This window comes from Brachycentrus maculatus, unplaced genomic scaffold (assembly GCF_059751285.1).
Source record: "Brachycentrus maculatus isolate JH-2025_06_01 unplaced genomic scaffold, ASM5975128v1 h1tg000018l, whole genome shotgun sequence".
NCBI classification, from domain to species: Eukaryota; Metazoa; Arthropoda; class Insecta; order Trichoptera; family Brachycentridae; genus Brachycentrus; species Brachycentrus maculatus.
This window is the reverse complement of record NW_028280772.1, coordinates 718,449-739,092: the sequence shown is the minus strand read 5'-3', so window position 1 is coordinate 739,092 and position 20,644 is coordinate 718,449. Positions and strand designations below refer to the sequence as shown.

The 20,644-nt window shown below is 34.2% G+C and overlaps 1 protein-coding gene across 2 annotated transcripts in view; it reads left to right on the top strand.

Moving 5' to 3' along the window:
* Positions 1-20,644, top strand: part of MESK2 (misexpression suppressor of KSR 2) — a 177,740-nt gene that overhangs the window by 95,105 nt on the left and 61,991 nt on the right. For both annotated transcript variants that reach the window (XM_088267337.1, XM_088267329.1), the window contains 2 exons: positions 5,093-5,295; positions 15,839-15,959. In XM_088267337.1, coding sequence (XP_088123463.1) covers positions 5,093-5,295; positions 15,839-15,959 — 324 coding nt within the window. The remainder of the gene's footprint in view (positions 1-5,092; positions 5,296-15,838; positions 15,960-20,644) is intronic.

Below are 20,644 nucleotides of genomic sequence, written 5' to 3'. Positions count from 1 at the left end.
CTCATACATACCCGCCGATTGTTACGACTCCTAACCTGACCGCTTTCAAGTATTTGGCATACCTGATCGTGCCATGTTTTTCTCGGTCTTCCTCGAATTATTTTACATACTAGGAAACGCTTTGAAAACATGATTTAATTTTTTTATTTTACCGATATTCTGACCAGTTATTTTATTCTCAATTTTTTTCGTGTATCCTAATCTTTGTGCGTAATTCTGGGTTTGTCCACTAAAAATATAGCTCAAGTAAACAATACCAGATTTGTGAATAAAGATTTTTACACACTCTACACATTGAAAGCCGAATTGAGTATCGACGTATTGTGAAGAAGTCAGTCATTTCGATTCGATCGCCAATATCTCTTTAAAATGTTTTACCGTAAGTTTTTCACGTGTCGCTTACTCCCTTCAACAACGTCATATATAAAAAAACTTGGTTTTTCAGGAAATCGTTTTTAAAGTTTAAAAATATAACAAAATGTATTAAAAATAAATATCAAGCCACTTATTGAACTTTTTACTGTGCAACAAATCTTTTTAGGTAAAATCTGAAGGTATTTTCTCCATTTTAAAATATTTAGTATATTTAAAAAAATAATTGAACAATTCATTTTCATCAAAATGCAAAAAACAACACTTTCTGTCCTGTGGCGGGTAAATATTAAGTTAAAAATATGCCACTTTTGCTGGGATATAGTACATTTTCTGGACATTCCGAAAAGATGCACAGCTGAAAATTGACGATTTTCGATATATGACGTTGTTGAAAGGAGCGAGAGATGTGTGTTCATCTCCGTGTGAACGTAGCCTAAGTTTTCCCGCTTGTTTTTTGTATTTTCTTGTCTTTTTCAGGAGTTACCGAGTCGTGTGATTTCGTTTGTTCTGATTTCACTGATGTGAAAAATAATTGACCTCGGGTTTCCACCAGATATTTATGTTTACCCATTTAAAGTTCTTCCTTTCCTCAACAACAACCTTATCTTTTTTCTCTCTTTCTTCTTATAGAAAAGTTTTAAATTAGGGCTGGATATATCCTTGTTTGTTTCCGTCACCTAATCGGATTCTTTATAATATTTTGAGTGTGTTTAAGTCCACAAATGCTTGTTATGTTCTACTTAGACTTTCTCTCCCTATATATATATATATATATATATATATATATATATATATATATATATATATATATATATATATATATATATATATATATATATATATATATATATATATATATATATATATATATATATATATATATATATATATATATATATATATATATATATATATATATATATATATTTACATATATATGTGCCCCGTAAATCCCCAGACTTCCATATTCTTCTTCATATTTGATAAGCTATGTATATATATATGTTTTTATTATTTTAAACCCTTTTCCGCACCCCAATGGTGCATAGGGCACTGTGTCATATAAACGCAGTGTTATCTTGATCGTTTACACATGAAGGAAAGCTGATCAGCCCTCCGCTTCAGGTACCAGTACATGGTAATATTGAATAAATATTACAGTGAAAAAATCACTTATATTTATTTTACCCCCCATGGGAATCGAACCCGGGACCTCCAGAACGGTAGCCGAGCGTGCTGACCATTACACTACGGAGGCGAACTAATATATATATATATATATATATATATATATATATATATATATATATATATATATATATATATATATATATATATATATATGTATATATATATATATATATATATATATATATATATATATATATATATATATATATATATATATATATATATATATATATATATATATTTATATATACACATGTATATAGTCATTTTTTATTCGCTGTGGCTGATATCAGTTATAGCAAATAAAAACCTATCAGCAAAAACTAAACCTGCAATACATTACAGAGTCCTGGTTTGAGCCCTAATAATGTATGGGAAGATAAGCATGTAATTGTTAAAAGAAGGATGATTGGAGACTGAATGTGATTACTCAGACGAATGAGCCGCTAAACGGTGTATGATAGACGTTCGAATGGTGAAATAAGGAAGGAATGCAAGGCTGCGATAAGCATTATCGATACAATTAGGAAGGGTGTGTTGAGATGGATCGGGCATGTGAATCGAATGAGTGAAGGTTGAACAGTAAAACAAATTTATGAGGCGAATGGGGTTGGTAATAGGAGCATAAAAAGACCGAAGAAAATTTGTATTTCAATGTAATCTGATCAAGTATTTCAAATACTTTGAAGTGGTCAGGTCAAAAGCCGGAATAATCGGTGGGTATGTTTGACCATATTGCTCATTTGGTGCAATTACAATGGCGTGATTACACTTTTAGAAATATTACAGGAGATGGCATTCAGACGTTGCAGCAACAGAAATGGCGCCACTTTACTCAATTCTAAAATGACACTCGCGCCATCTCGCAGCTTTCAACACAAAATCAATTCGGTCCATGTTTCTCGTGATGTAAATAGTCTTTCCGCGCATTTTAAAATTTTTAACTAGTTTTAAAAAAGTGTTATTACGTCATTTTTGCACCAAATTAGCGATTGTCGCCATCCATATTATTTATGTGTACATATATATATATCGTTATCCATAAATATGTCATACATTCTCGACACTATATGTTGCAAATCCCGTGAGCCTTATTCCCTATACACCATATATGATAGTTCTCAAAAGCTATTGTAATTAAAATTAGGTTATTTGATTAAATATCGGTTGATGTAAACTTATTGGTGTGGTTATGTTTGAGGAAATGTTTTGAGGGCAAATGATGTTCGCAAATTGTATGATATAGCCCCCGGAGATCCAAAAGTAATATCCCGCCACTTCAAAGTCTTGGATCTAGCAAGTTTTCTACTTAACCTCGACATAACATATAGGAAACCATAGCAAGCTGAATTACGGTGCCTGTAACGTCTAGTTTAGATAAGGAGGGTACATGATGTTATATTAATTTATTGAATTTCAGTTCAGAACGATAGTTTTCTAAGTACATACATATATCGCCCCACTCCCTTTGTCGAAATTAGGGGTGGCTGGCTTAGTAATTCAATTAATTAATCGAATGTTTCATACGGTCTGTTTTGATCACCGTATAGAGTGTAATTAAATCCATGTAGATAGTAAAATTACGATTTTAATTGATAAGAAAAATAATGATATATCAACGTAGGTGGAAAACAATATGGAAATCTGGGCGTTTACGGGGCTTACGACCGTCATAGGCTGGTTTAAGTGTTCACTTTACACACTAGTAACATTCACCAATTCTACTTATGATTGATAACCACACTACTCAAATTCTTGGTACTTCTAATTATATTGATTAATTTCGAAACAAACTGTTTGAATTAACTGGAATTTCACTGGAGACATCTATGATGAGATCAGAGAAGCTTTTTATTAAGCAAAAACTCTTGAAAAACGCAAGAAAATATCATTTTCATTTTATTATTTTCATTTATTTATTGTAACTGAAGACAGTTGGTAAAATTCCATATTGAATTGTTGGGTAATATATCCAAAATAAAACAAGGTTAGTTGGATTGAATTCTACATTTAGTTATGTATATGTTAACAATTTATTATTTTTAGCTTAAAATTTGAGTATTTAACTTATTTACAACATTTTGAGTGTGTTCAAATACTTGTTAGGAGTAACTCTAAATTGTAGATAATCCAGATTTGTGAACAGGTATTTGGACCCACTCAAAATGTTGTAAATGAATAGTGTTCTTTAAATGTATATATCTCCCGACACCCTTGCCTGATGCATTGCTGCTTCGTGGAGATAATTCCCGTTTCCTTGGATGGGATTAAGGGAATCGCAGGACAGTTCCACTCACTAAACTGTGTCTAATTTAAGTGAACTGTATAATATAATAGCATAACGAGATTCCGAAACTGCTCGCCGAACAGTCGGAGATGCGCATCATCCGGTTATTCGATTAGTTGGTTCGCAGATTCCCAACCTTTTTGGTCTAGCGCCCCCTAGATAAAATTTCAGAATTATGTCAACATTTCTCCTGTCAGCATATCATGGTATACTAACAATTATCTGCATGTTGAGATGTCGAAAAAATTATGTTAAAAACAATTCCTAATTGGAGATAATCCTGATTGGGAACAAGTATTTGGACACACTCAAAATGTTATAAATAAATTAACTGGCAAAATGGTATTTTCTAGCGTTCCTCAAATATGATAATAAAATCCAGAATTTGAACCTCACATGCAAATTAAAGAGTTTCTGCTTTAATGAAAAACTCGGTTTGTGACACCATAGATGTCTCTCGTGTAGTCTACCGAGTACAAGAACTCTGTATCGAGTTTAATCAATATATCTAGAAGTTTCAAGAATTTGAACAGTGTGGTTTGGCAATCATAGGTAGGATTGGTGAATGTTACACGTGTGTAAATTGATCTCTTAAAACGAGGTTATGACGGTCGTAAGCCCTGTAAATATCCTGACTTCCATATGCTTCTTTATCTACGTTGAGATGTCAAAAAATAATGTAAAAAATAACTCCTTTAATTGGAGATAATCCAGATTTGTGAACAAGTATTTGGACGCACTCAAAATGTTGTATAAAAACATACGGAAAATACAGATATTATGGATTTTATCCTAATTAATTTTTATTATCGTTGGTAATTTCTTCAAAGGGACGCTAAGAATGACGAAACAAGCTGCATTTACGTTAATTTTAAGCACATGGAATATATATCGGTTTTACACAGTTTTAGGGTTTTTAAATAGTTGAGGGTAGGATCCAGAACCCAAGGATCACTTTCTTTTTTATATGAACTTTTCTTTAGAAACTAAAACATTTACCGAATTTTTTTAACGTAATGGGATGTCATGGTTAAAACCATAGTTACAAGGTCAAACAATAAGAAATGAAAGAGTGTCTGCCATATGAAAAGCTTCTCGCATCTCATCATAGATATCTCCAGTAAAATTGTAGTTGATTCAAACAGTTTCGTTAGATAGAGAGAGAACAGGCACTCAGTGGTGCCACCGCCCGTTCCGTTCGCAACGCGTGCATATATTGAATCGCTCTGTTTGTTGCAGCACGTTGCCGTCAGACAGCATGGACGACATCGAGCTGAAGAACATCCAGCTCCAGTTCCCGTCGTCGCGCTGCCTCGGGCGCGACCCGTCGACGCCCGTGTGCGAGGAGCGCGTGCACACGGACTACGGCCAGATCTCGGTGGCCGTGTACGGGATGCGGACCAAGCCGGCCATCCTGACGTATCACGACCTGGGCCTCAATTGTGAGTAGCAACTTGACTGCATCGCTCCTTGACCCTCGTGCCCTATAGAACTATAGCTAGTCAAGCTATGTCACAAAATGCCAAACCCTCTTCTAGTGGAACGTAAGATCTGCTGATGACAGTCAACAGTCCGCCTTCTCCTGAAGAGTGCAACGTGGTTTTCTCCCAGCAATGAGCAAATCCTGATTGCTCCATACTAGATTATCCCTCCTAACTATGCACGGTACCAATTCCAGTCGCGGCTGCACCTTGAGATATGGCTTCGCGTCTCGCACTTCGATCGGCTACAACAACTGCTATATGCAAAGTGATCTTACCAGCTCGCGACCAGTGCACTAAATTTGCGACCAATAGCGTGGAATGCTCTCCTACCAGTAGTTAGACATAGTGAGAGTAAGATGATTTTTAGAAGAAAAAAAACATTTGTTTGCTAAATCATTTCCACTGTCTTCTTTTCTCCAATTTAATTACAGTGATGCGGCCTTGATGTAGTATTTTACGAAAATGGCGCTATATAAATTATACAAATTTATTATTATTTTTAGTATCGTCCTATGAGCCCTTTTTGATCATTTTTAAATCTGATTTGTAGAATACGTTACTAGATACTTTTCGGCAAATTCCCTGAAAACATTCCCATCGATACCTTTATTTGAAGAACCACTGCACTAAACTATATCGAAGTTGTCCAAATGAGGGGAACTATAGTATTTTCTATCATATACAGGTATAATTTAGAATTATAATTCCCATCAGACACATCCTTAAATTTATGTACATTTGTGAATAGTAGCTGAAATATTATACGTTTTCCCTGAGCGCGATCGATTTTTTAATGATACGTACACCCACTTGACATCTACGTCAATTTAAAATTCACGTTTCGTGATACGAATATATCAACTATTCAAATATGTACGTATTCCATAATTGCATTAGTTCGATGATATGTTCAATAATTTATGTATATCGTTGTCTCTATAAATACATTTGTCGCCGACTAGACTGCAAAAAGCAGCCAACTCCGAAATGTAAATTATCAAATATCAAATGAAAACGTAATTTGACGATTTTTCTTCTTCTTCTTCCTGGCTCCATCCCGACTTATCGTCTTTGTAGACTGTTGGGGTCAACTGTCTTTGTTATCTGGTTGTAGGTCCTTCTGCCATGGACAACGTCACCTAGGCCATGCCTTCGAATCGTGTTATCTTTCTTTAGCATCCATGAAATATTTGGTCTTCCTTTAGACGTCTTTCGAGGAAGATCCATGGCGATCACTTGGTTCACAATATGATCAGGTTCTCTGCGTTTTATGTGGTGAAAACTTTAAAGCATTACTTTTTTTAATTGATTGCGAAAACTTTGCATTATTGATGAAATTTCGAAATACGATTAAATAAAATAAATAAGATTAAATAAGATAATAAAACGAGAAGATTTTTTTTTAATGGATGGGTTCGAATGGAAACCAAGAGTTTTTATACCGGACCTGGAAATGTGGCGGAAGATTTCAGAGTACCGTAGAGCGAGGCTACTTAAACTTTGATGTGTTACTTGAGCCCAGTACAAAAAAAAATCTGTATTTGGTCTACAATAATGAACGTATCGTGTCAATAAGTGTCACCTGTCAACAACAATGAATCATGTCGATACGTTCATTAATGTAGCCCAAATACAGATCTATTTTTTTTGTGATGGGCTCAAGTAACACATCAAAGTTCAAGTAGCCCCGTTCTACGGTACTTCGTTTGGAACGCAGTTCAATCTTATTTGCGGTAGTTTGGGTGAGAGTCCCAGACGCCATAAAGAAGCGCTGAAAATATGTGGCATCGTACGATTCTCCTTTGAGCTTAAAGTAGCTATTACTAAAGAAATCTTGCATTTCGAAGAAGCAGTTTCCCGCAATAAATATCCCGTCTTCGATCTCCTCGACATGGTCCCACTGGTCATTAAGCTAACAGCCTGGATACTTATAAGTGTAGATTTACCTTATCCAACACATTGACGAATATCAAAACTGTGGCGAGTACCGAGGCAACACATGTAGAGAATGTAGTGATAACTAGCGTGGATCAATTTTTTTACCGAAATATTATGTTTTTAATTTTTATATAAATATCTCTAAGGATATGTCGTAGTTTTTTTTTAAAAATGTTTTAAGTATGTTGTAAACGTTTTTTGTAAAATGTGACTGTCTTACCGGCGTACATTTTGCGATATATTGTCAGATTGGTGAAGGACTAGACTAAATTGTATATTTTATACAAAACGAAGAATTTGTTTATTAAAATCATGTTATTTATAGTTTTTCTGATGTATTGAATTTAAATTGAACGGCTTTAAGTTGCAGACTTATAGTTGAATGATAATTACTTATAAAATATAGTAAAAATTGATAGCAGAGTTCGTATTTTTTTGTTATAATGCACTTTAATTATTTATTTTATAAAATTGTCGAATCGAATACTTTTTATTAGAGTATCATATAAAAATACGGTTCTCAATGCCTTATTTTTTCATCATTAAGCTTCCACTAGCGTGCTACCAGTCTGAAGATGTCACCAATGACAAATACAGTGACTGGTCAAATTAAAAAAAATGGAAAAAAATGTTTTTTTTATTCGACCACAATATTTTTATTTTTTAAATTTCGTCATACTCTTATCGACTGTTATTTTCCATTTAACCACAATTTCTATGCGACTATCAATTGTTTACTTATTTTACTCAAATGTTTGTAAAAAAATTGCGATTTTTGATTTTTAAAAGCAAGCGATTTAATTTTTTAAAATGTTTTTCAGTTTTTATTGCGATGTAACTACCGATTTTCAATGAATTTAATGTCTCATAACATAATTTGTACACTAACTGCACTCATGTTATTTATAAAAATGACACACTTGTTTAAGAGACTATTTGAGTTTATTAATGAGAACACGACTAGTTTCGAGAACTACATATGTTCTCGTCAACAGGAGAAAAATTATTTTAAAAAAAACCTTTTTACTTTCATCTGTTATTGAGAAAACCTGAAGTTCTCGAAACTAGTCGTGTTTACATTATTTTGATATTTAAATTATATGTTAATGGCATGTAGGCAAGCAGGATAGATAAGTTATGTATTTTCCGGATATTATCCCGCCCAAAGTTTTCTTGTTGACATTTCCAAAAGCATATTACCTTTGGATCACATCATTTTAGCTATAGGTGTTTTGTATGAATATTCCAATCATGCACGAAATTGGCATTCGCAAAATGCCAATTTCCTCAATTTGCCGAAATTGCGTAGGTACGCTACAAAAAGCGCACTTGCGTTAGTAAATTCCATACACGAGTAAAGCACACATCGCTCACTCCTTTCAACAACGTCATATATCAAAAATCGTTAATTTTTAGTTGTGCATGTTTTCGGAATGCCCAGAAAATGTACTATTTACCCGCTACAGGGCAGAAAGTGTTGTTTTTGCATTTCGCAGAAAAAGTATTGTTTAATTATTTTTTTATAATTTACTAAATATTTTCAAATGGAGAAAAAATATTCAAGTTTTACCTAAAAAGATCTGTTGCTCAGTTGACAAGTTGTCAAGACAATCAGTCTTGACAAAGAAGCGGTTAGCTTCGAAACCGGTAGACATTATAATTAAGTTATAATGAAATACTTATAGTTATTTGAGAACAAAGTTACATTTTAATTATAACTTAAATTGCATTCATTTCTTTGTTTTCTTGTTTTATAATTATTAAATGTTGTTTTTTTCCTCAAATAATCAATTGTGTTCACATTTATTCGAACAATACTGTAGCTTCATTTCATTTAAAGGAATGTTATTTTACTGAATTAATAAATAATTTAATGGACTTGTATCCAGGATGCATTACGCAATTTGTATAATGCGAGGAAAAATGTCTGGGGAAATAAAAATAAAACGAAATGGTTGCATGATTTTAATGGAAAAACGAATATTCACGCTAACGTTACTAACGCTGTATAATACCATCGAGCAGTACTTATTTTTAAATCTACTTGTATATGGTTTCCTCTTACCAAAGCTGTCTTTTACAGGCTTTTTTTTATCATCAACCCTCGCGTATCGAGTGACATTTTAATGACTCTCCCCACGATACTGTTGCATCAGCAAAACGAACCTTAAAAATATCTGTTTTTGAAGAACTGTTTAAGCGGTGATTCGATAATCGATAATTGAATGACAAGTGAGGGTTAAATTTGGCTGAAGATGAATTTAAGGTGAACGCTTATTAGGCACATTTCCTTACTTACTTTAGTTTTCATGTGGCTCCGGCTTCTTCACTTCCGGGGTCGCCTCATGGATATCCCAAAGGTCACCACTGAACCCTTTGAGCCAGCAGTCCTGCACTATGTGTCTTGTGGTCTGTTTAACTCTTCACTCATAATCAGGGTTGTTCCTTTTCCCACACCTCCAGAGCAAGAAGTTGCAGCAACCCTGCTCCGTTCTTACTCTGTTCTACTGTACCCATGCCCTACGTGGCTGATCACAACCCAGTACTCTAACTGTTGGATCCACTTTTAATTGTTTGTTTATTACGTGGTCCATCTTTCTCTCCACATTTCCTCTATGCTGGTTTCGTCTGCCTCCACTGTCCAAATAGGTTTATTGGATTTTAGCCTCTATAAAGATGGGTGAAATATTTTCCAAAACTGGTAGATAGGGTTTATGTTTTATTTTACTTTTCTCTTTTTCGTTACATGTAACAGAAGAAGGATATAACGTAGAGAGAAGAAAAAAAGCTTCATCATTTGCTTAACTTCTTCTGTGATCTCAATCCTGTGGATTGGTCTGCAGCAACAAATGGCACCTCCTTCGCCATTCCGGTCCATTTCGCAAAACCTTCTTCAGCTCCTCATACATTGAACAGCCCATGTCCTCGTATAAGTCGCAAAGATATTGGCGTCCTCCGCCGTTTGTTCCCACTATTACCAGGTGCAGGAAACCCTCCTGTCTCACCACGTGACAGATCCATTTGGCGCGTCTCTTGGAGATAACAGCGAGTAGGTGTCTTCTTTCTTCAATTATTCGTAGCACCCCGTCGTTCGAGATGTGCGCATTAGTTTCACAACTACAATCTACAATCAGCAATATTTCCAAACGTATTAAAAATTTTACCACTCAATATTGCCCAGTTTGAGAACCTACGCTTATGCTGTAAACGAATTCAGAAATTTTCATATAAAGTGTAGGTCAGCCATGATGGCCTTCATGTCACGCTGTACGCTCCCGGGAGATGCTAGACTCGACTGATATATTTCGTAATGTATGCTTCATATAATTACTAACTAACTAACCATGACGCCGCTTCCCCGCAGGTGTACGCAGAGAGAAAAGCCACACAATCTGTATTTGCAAACATTCTTCACCTTCATCTCTCGTCACATATACCCACCGATTATTTGACTGACCTGACCACGACTCGTTCTTACTCTGCTTCTATTAACAAGCACATTCGCGTCATAAATTTGTTCATTCATTCCTAGAGATCAAAATATTACGTGCTTCCATCACGTGTATACTACTATCTAGTCATACATGCCCTCCGATTACGTTGACTTTTGACACCATCAATTTTGTCGTGCCTTTTTTTTTAGCCGTCCTCTTTTTTTCCCGTTTACATTTACCAAATCACTCTCGTTATCCATTCGCTTCACATGTCCATACCACCTTGAAGAACTTTTCAATTAAACCTAGTTCAGCCTTACATAACGTAAAATGTCACATTTTTTACCATATAAGCTATTTCTGTTGAATTTTCTCTGCTTTTCTGTATTGTGAATAATATTCTTATCCCCAGCGCAAAAATGCAATTTTCATTTTACTGTAACGCGATATAGTGACAGGAAGAACGCTGACAGCGTCGAATTTTGTAGGGAAACACCGAGAAATCGGAACACATATTTCCAGACCCCTTGTATAGGAAATTCCGTGATATGAATACTATATGTGGAGGTCCTCACCAAAACGTTACAATTCCATTATAAATGATTTTAAGCAATCAGGAATTCCAGCTTGTAAAATTGTTACGTTTTGGTACGATTTAATGATTTCATATTGGTTTAACACAGGATTGGTCACGTTTTGTCGCAACTTCAATTAAGATCTCAATAGAATACAGTCAACAGAACAGATTTGCATTGAAAGGATGTTTTGTGCAATATTGGAAATGTATCTTTTGGGTAAGGACCTTCAAACATATTTCCTTAGTAAAACTTTAGTAGGACCACTTCAAAGTATTTGTAGTACTTTTTTTCTAATGGAAATATTTGTGTTTTTATTTTTTACATAAATATTTCAATTTCATTTAATTTCTGTGAGCCTAAGCGGCTCATTATAAGAAATAGTTATCAAATTGTGGTAGAGTGGGTTCGAACCGAGAAACTCTGACTTAAGAGTCCGCGATACTAACCACGGGACCACAACCCGACACTATAATACTCGATTATGCCATCCGTAGTGTAATGGTCAGCACGCTCGGCTATCGTAGTGGAGGTCCCGGGATCGATCGATTCCTACAGGGGGGGTCAAAAAACAGTAAGTGATTTTTTCACTCTAATATTTATTCAATATTACCCTGGACTGGAACCTGAAGAGGAGGGCTGATCACCTTTCCTTCATGTGTTTACGATTAAGATAACGCTGCGTTTACATGATGCAGTGCCCTATGCACCATTGGGTACGGACAAAGGTTTGAAGAATAACTATGCCAAGTTTTCCTCGGTCTTTTTCTGCTTCTACCACCAACCACATTAGCCTCATAATTTTGTTTCACCGTTATTTCTTCACTCATTCGATTCCACCATACCTTTCATAATCATATCGATAGTGTTTATCTCAGTCTTGTGTTCTTTCATTATATCATCTTTCAAACATCTATCATATATCGTTTTGCCGCACATTCGTCTGAGAGATTGAGAGATTTAAATACATTCTGATGTATTTTGTATATTAAAAGCATTGTTAAATTTGTGTTATGGTAAAATAACACTCTCCATATCAAAATGTCAACCGTAGAAGTTTAATTTATAGAGTTCGAATCTCTCTGCCTACCCCTTCGGAGAAGCGGCGTGATGGTTAGTTAGTTAGTTAATTAGTGTGAAATGTTTTAATGTAAATATTATTTAATATACATTGTCCATTCATAAAAGAAAACAGGAAACTTCTATTACATAAGGCGTCATCACTTTACATTTTTCGTGTCTCCTGAAAAAACAGTTTTTCTTAGTTGATACTCTTTTGATCTAGGGGTGCGATATGTACGTACACATATAAAGTAATGGTTGTACTCGTATGTGTGTCCGTTGAAGACTGGGAAAATAATGGACCGATTTTCGCGCGGTTTTTCGCAAAATGATCCGTATTGTGCCGGGAAGGTTTAAAGCTATTGGAATTCTCAATCCAACCGATGGAAACAATGTAATCGAAGCAGCCATTTTAATTAGAGAATTCAAAGGATAGGATGTGGTAATACCACATATACCAGGGATGGAGAACCTTTTTCGCAATTTGATCATTTTTTTTAATATCCATTTCGCGTTTAACATGAGTAATTAAAACAGTAAAAATATTTACAAAATTTTGAGTGTTGAAATACTCAAAATGTTGCAACTAAATTAACTGGTCAAATTAAAAACTTAATTTTTTTTTTTAAATGGAAATGATATTTTTTAGTGTTTCTCAAGTGAATATAATCCAGGATTCGAACCTCACATATAAATGAAAGAGTTTCTGTTTAATAAAAAGCTTGTCCCATCCCACCATAGATGTCTCTCGTGAAGTCTGTCGAGTTCAAGAACTATTAATCGAGTTTAATCAATATTTCTAGAAGTTCTAAGAATTTCAATAGTGTGGTTGTCAGCCATGGATAGAATTGGTGAATGTTACACGCGTATAAAGTGATCATTTAATCCAGTCTGTGACGGTCGTTAGCCCTGTAAATGCCCAGACCTGCATTTTCTTCCTCATCTATGTTGAGATGTCAAAACATAATGTAAAACAATAATATTATTTATTAATTCGGCATTCAACGTTGTGAAATGACGTGTTGATTATTTCAAAAATTAAACACTAGTTAAAACCACTTATTGAGTTTTTTTTCATTACATGACTAGTTTCTAAAACTGCAGTTGTTTTCATCGACGGGTGATTAGTAAAACTAACAAGCAAAAAAAATATTCAGGTATATGTAGAGGTTGGTAGGGTAATAAATAGAGGGGGGAGGTTCAGGAACGGGACTTTTTATAAAAGGAAACATAGATAATAATGGTGATGTATTTTGTAAAAGCATATTATTTATTGACGTTTCATTAGAATTTCTATGTATTTCAAAATATTATACGGTATTTTAAAATGATTCAGAATGTATAAAAACACGTGTCACGTTAGATTTTAAGAAATACTAATATAAATCATATAATTTGTCTTCGATTTGAGCTTGGATTTTTCCCTTTTTTCCTTTTCCTACCACCCGTCCTTTTTCAATGTATTTTTACAAATTGACAAATGTTGAATTTTTTAATTCTCATAGTTCTACATTATGTGAATGACTTGATAGATCTAACTATTCTGGAAAATTCCCAAATAAAATAAAAAATAATAAATTTCGAGCGGTTAAGATAATTTCTCACGCTGGTCCTTTGTTCATCATCCCCGACAATGATACAAACACATGTGCCATTCCAAAATAAACGATTGGGATTTCAAATTACACTGCCTCTCACAATAATCACTAGGTAGACAAATCACAAGGTCAATCATTGCTTTTCTCAATTCCACTAACGACCTGCTATCGGCCGGTATATGTTATGACTTTATTCACCATTCTACTCACGATTGACAGCTACATTAATGAAATTTCGAAATGTCATTTTATCTTATCAAAAATTTCACTATCATAAAAATATAAATCTCTGGCACACATCTTTGATATTTTGCGATGTTGATGTTGTGGGTATGATGTTGCGATTCATTTATTTGGTGTATTTTAATTTTAAATGTGTAATTTAATTTAAGAAATCCCCGGAAATTGGAATAATTTGGAGAAATGACCTGTTCGGATTTGGAATAGTTCAGATTATCCGAGAAATTTTTAATACAGTACATACATCGCTCACTCCTTTCAACAACGTCAGATATCAAAAATCGTCAAATTTCAGTTGTGCATATTTTCGGAATGCCCAGAAAATGTACTATATCCCAGCAAAAGCGGCATATTTTGAACTTAATATTTACCCGCTACAGGGCAGAAAGTGTTGTTTTTGCATTTTAAAGAAAAGGCATTGTTTAATTATTTTTTTAAGTAAACTAAATATTTTTCGACTGTTGAAAAAATATTTAGGTTTTACCTAAAATTCTCTCTCACAGTAAAATGTTTAATAAAAGGCTTGATATTTATTTTCAATACATTTAATTATATTTTTAAACTTAAAAAAACTAACTCCTGAAAAATCTAGTTTTTTTTTATATACGACGTTGTTGAAAGGAGTGAGCGACATGTATACTGTGTTTTTCTTGTTTATTCAGCTCTAATGTTGATGAAGTATAGTATGACGTTGTTTCTTTTTAGGTATAAGTATGTACATTATTTGCAACTTTTTTCATTTCAATGTAATATTACAGTACTTGAGTAGCAATACAGGTACAGTTAGTACGGTATGCTTTATTATCGTTTCAATATTTTCAATATTTTCGATTCTCTCTGCCTACCCCTGCGGGGAAGCGGCGTGATGGTTAGTTTTTAGTTTTTTATATTTTCAAATCAAAATTAGCTTATTGTATAATAATTTTATGTAACAATAAATGCGTTATTCGGTATTTGCGCGTTTTAAAAATGTTTTCCTAAAAATGTTTTTCTTCAAAAGCTTGTTTGAATTTCCGGGTTCACTGTACCCAACTCAGATATCGCTCACTCCTTTCAACAACGTCATATATAAAAAATTTCATTTATCAGGAGATCGTTTTAAAGTTGAAAAATATAATGAAATGTATTGAAAATAAATATCAAGCCACTTATTGAACTTTTTACTGTGCAACAGATCTTTTTAGGTAAAACCTAAATGTTTTTTCTCCATTTGAAAAATATGTAGTATATTTAAAAAAAACAATTAAACGATACCTTTTCTTCAAAATGCAAAAACAACACTTTCTGCCTTGTTGCGGGTATATATTGAGTTGAAAATATACCGCTTTTGCTGGGATATAGTACATTTTCTGGGCATTCCGAAAACATGCACAACTGAAAATTGACGATTTTTTATTTATGACGTTGTTCAAAGGAGTGAGCTATATGTTGGGCTTTCGAGCAATTCGACAATATATTGAGAATTGTGTGTTATCTGTGTGACATATTGTATTTGTATTTTTTACTGCATGTGCTAATAGCCTTGATAATTGATAATAGCCAATAATCTTGATGAAGCATGATCTTTTTTTACTGTGTAAGTGTTTTGTTTTTTTAATGTTTGATTTGATTGTTATTACGCGATGGATTGATTTGTTGTGTTTTTCTCTGGCAGACATCTCTAGCTTCCAGGCGTTTTTCAACTTCGTGGACATGCGGGCCCTGCTTGAGAACTTCTGCGTGTACCACGTGAACGCCCCTGGCCAGGAAGAAGGCGCCGCCGCCTTGCCCGAAGAGTAAGTACTGAAAACCATTAAAAATATATTATAAACTCTTCTGCTAACGCAACCAGCGGATTAAGTCGAATCTGCAAAATTACTTGTATGGAAAATAAGAGATATATGAATATTATATTATCCGCACCCAATGGTGCATAGGGTGAGTACCTACTGCAATTAATATAAGCATATGTTGATGTTATAAACCTTACTTTCACAATAATATTCTTGTTACGGGAATTTCACAATAATGTTGCCCTTACTTTCAACGCAATCAACGAATAAAGTCGAATCTGCAAAAATACCTACATTCACTGAATATAAGAGAGATTTGAATTTTTGTTATCCTTTTAATATTTATCCACACCCATTGGTGCATAGGGCACTGAATTATTGTATAGGCAGTGTCGTTAAATACACGAAGGAAAGGTGAACAGCCCATGAATAAGACTGATTATCAATTTTGGACCTTCATTCATGTGTAACGAATGTGTCCGAGTACTTAGAAGTACTGTTTTTGGACAAGTCAGGGTTTTAAAATCCTGCCTCGTCGCGAGTCTCAAAGTCTAGTGGGGGAGTTTGCCTCTGCAGGACTACTAACCCCCTTCAAAAATTACTAAGAGAGGAATTTGTATGATTCCTCCCCGTACTTCCCAGTTTTATTGTGATGATGCTAGTGATGAGTACTCACCACCGGGCACCACCCCACAGGCTGGATGCCCGTGGCTGAGTGATAAACGTCCTGGAGAAACAATGGGTATTTATATGCGAGGTAAGCGCTTTCGTTTGCTCATTGCAAACGTAAGTGGCGCCATCTACCCAAAACAGAATAAAATGAAATATTATACATATATATGAACATAATATATAACGTATTATATATCAGAGTCTAAACAATGTACGTCTCGTTTACAGCAATGTGCGGGCAGTGAGGAGGTAGGGAAATTTGACTCTCATCGCAAAACGGCCATATCATCATTGCTGATATTATTTCAAATGTTAATTCATACATTGACCTTTTTACAATTTCTGCCTCAGATGTTCGAATGGCGAAATAAGTAATAAATGCAAGGCTAGGAACCATAAGCATTATTGATAATATTGAGAAACGTGTGTTGAGATGGTTTTGGACTTGTGGAACGAATGAGCGCGGAAAGAACGGTCAATCAAATGCATGAGGCGAATAAAGACCGAGGTAAATTTGGCATGATCAAGTATGTCCAATTGGTCAGGAGTCAGAATAATCGGCTGGTATGTATAGGGAGATGCATCAATGCGAAGCAGGCGAAGAATGAACGGAATAGTGAATGTGGACGAGGTGAAGTTTAAATATAAACTCAACCCGTCGGTAAAAGCATCTATAGCTTCCGAAACTAGTCGTAATAATATAGTACTCGAGTGGTAAAAAAAGTGTTTAATAAAAAATCTAATCATGCCACAAAGTGAATGTCGAAACAATAAATAACATAGAAGCGAAGATTGTTTGCAAAGACAGAGTTGTGTGGCGTTCTATTCTCTCCGTCTGACCTGCGGGGAAGCTGAGTGGTGGTTAGTCAGTATTTTGTATCAGATCAAAATTTAATCATAACATTTCATAATTTACTAACAATTGTATAATGCGTTTTCATGTATATGGTAATATGTAAATTAAAAACCCTTTTTGCGTTTTTTGTAGTTGCGACTTTATTCGTTGGGCGTATCCGAGAGACTGTTATTTTTTAGTATTTTTTTCGTATGAAATGCTTGCGCTCGCTTAATGGAATTACTTATCGAAATCCGACTCCCGATCTATGTATACGTTTACGTTTACGTCTATGCATAAGTCTATGAATAATCCGATAAAACTTCACCATAGACGTTTTGACGCCGTCGCTTATATAACATTAACGACTGAAAAGTGTGTTGCCAGAAACGTCTTTCTCAAAAGCGTCGTTTCATGTTTATGTGCATATCTACAAAAATTGCTGAAGTTTATTGATCGAATTGTACAGAGAACTTCATCGCACGTGGACATAATAAAATACACGTGGAGCCAATAAACACAACTAATTTTCGAGTAAGGTCCTTGCAATGTATTGCCTATACCCTAATTAACCAGCTGCCTGACATATCGCTCACTCCTTTCAAGAACGTCATAAATCAAAATACTTGATTTTTCAGGAGAGCGTTTTTAATGTTAAATATTATAATACAATATATTAAAAATAAATATGAAGCCACTTTTTGAACTTTTTACTGTGCAACAGATCTTTTTAGGTAAAAGCTGAAGGTTTTTTCTCCATTTGAAAAATATTTAGTAAAAAATATGCCGCTTTTGCTGGGATATAGTACATTTTCTGGGCATTCCGAAAACATGCACAACTAAAAATTGATGATTTTGGATATATCACCTTCTTGATAGGTGTGTGCGTCATGTCAGGCTGCAAGTTAATTCATTTTAAATTCGAGATACATTATCACACTATTTGTAATAATATAAGTATGTATGTATATAAATAGATCGTCTAAACCATCCCTGTAAACACCCCGACTTCCATATTATCATTGCAGACACCTTTTCATCTATGTTGTGGGGATATCAACACAATATTTTTTAATCTAAATTAGATATTTCACTATTTCACATTACCAGGAAATCAGAGGTATAAGGGGTGATTTAGTAATATCCCGCGTGTCATATCGGACGTGTTACGTGACACATATGTCCGCACTATGTGCTCGTGTATTTCTACACAGTTGGGTATTGCACTCGCTCGAATTTCCCTCGTCAATATGCCGCTGACACATTCCATAGAGATGTCATCCCGCCATACGTTTTCTCGCAAACCTCATGTTACACTCGTACCCTATTTATGTTATGACATTATCCATCCACCAGTGCCTTGTATATAATGCAAAACCTTATTCGTATTTGAAAAATTCACACGAGATGACAAAAATTAAACATTTCGCTTACTCCTTTCAACAACGTCATATATCAAAAATCGACAATTTTCTGTTGTGAATCAAGAATTCCCGATTTCTTAAAATCATTTATAATGCAATGGTTTTAATCTTATAATATTAATAAGGCAAATGTAACGTTTTGGTGAGGACCTCCACACATGTACAATGTTCTCCAGTTTTTATTTATAATTTTGAGGTTGTATTAAAAAAATATAAAACTATAAATCGGTTCCCAAATACTTCCTGAAACGGTTAATAAAATATTCAGCACTGTTAGTTTTAAAATAATTAGCCCGTATAGCGTTTACAATTTTCGTCACGCAATCTTTCATTAATTAGGGACTTTCAAGATGTAATTATATAGGAGTCATTAACTAGCTTTTAAATTCAAACCCCTATTTTTGAGGCTGTATAAATGTTACTTGAACCGTTATCATTCGAAGGCCATTAACAAAATTATACGATCGCTAATTTCCACGGTTCTGTTTACTTTAGCATCTCTTCTTAACACGTTCGCCACGGATGACTCGTAAACGAGTCTTTGAGATTTCTTTTAGTAAACAGGAATGACTCGCATACGGTCCTTGCGTTCGTCATACTCTGAACGTGAAAAAGATTAGTCGGAGCTACATAACTTTTAGCATAGGGTCATCGAAAAATAATGCCAACATTTAAAATAACCATATTCTATTTTTCACATCTCAATAGATGAAGAAGAATATGGAAGTCTGGGCATTTACGGGACTTACGACCGTCATAGGGTGATTAAAGTGACATAAGTAATATTTTTGTTCCAAGAATTTGAGTAGTGTGACTGTCAATCAATGGCAAAATTGGTAAATTTTACACGAGTGTAAAGTCATTACTTAAACCAGCCTTGGACGGAGGTAAATGCCCTGACTTTCATGTTCTACCTCATTTATACTAAGATGTCAAAAATCATGAAATCATTTAAAAAATACATCCTAATTCGAGATAATCCAGATTTGCGAACAAGTATTTGGACGCAATCAAAATTTTGTAGTTAAAATAACTGTTTATATCAACTATTAGAGGTAATTTAATGGTTTTGATCTTAATATGTGCGAAAAAAGATTTTTTGATTTATGTCACTAGAATGATTCTTTAACCTGCACAAAATATCATGTGGTCCTGTATGGAAAACAGATTGAGAACCTTAAAAAATATTATATTTATGCTTCGGATTATAAAGAACATCTGTGAAATTTAATCCCTCTAATTAAAAAAAAAATACAGTTTAAAATTTCAAAAACAATGAACAAAATTTTAAAAGTTTAAAAGTAAAACCAGGAGCACATGCACTGAAGGAGTGAAATGTGTATCTGCAATAATTTATGCCGAGTCCGACCCTGGTTTCATAACATATCCAAAGAGTGAATGACGTAATTAGATCCATGGTCGGATTGGCCGAAATAAATTTAATTTAAAATCATTTTACTCTGCCATTTATGCGCTCCTGGTATCGCTTTTACAACTTTTAAACTTTTTTGAAAAGGGTTTCCGCAGATAATTAATAAAAAAAACAGAGCAAGATGTATATAATAAGACAAAATTTTCATTATGTTAGGAAGACAACCTTTTAAACAAACGTTTAAAATAAATAATCAGCAGAGTTAATGACGCAATAAGAACCAGGGTCGGACATACCGAAATAAATTTAATTTTAAAACATTTTACCTTGCCATTTATGCGCTCCGGGTATCGCTTTTTAAACTTTTAAACTTTTCTGAAAAGGG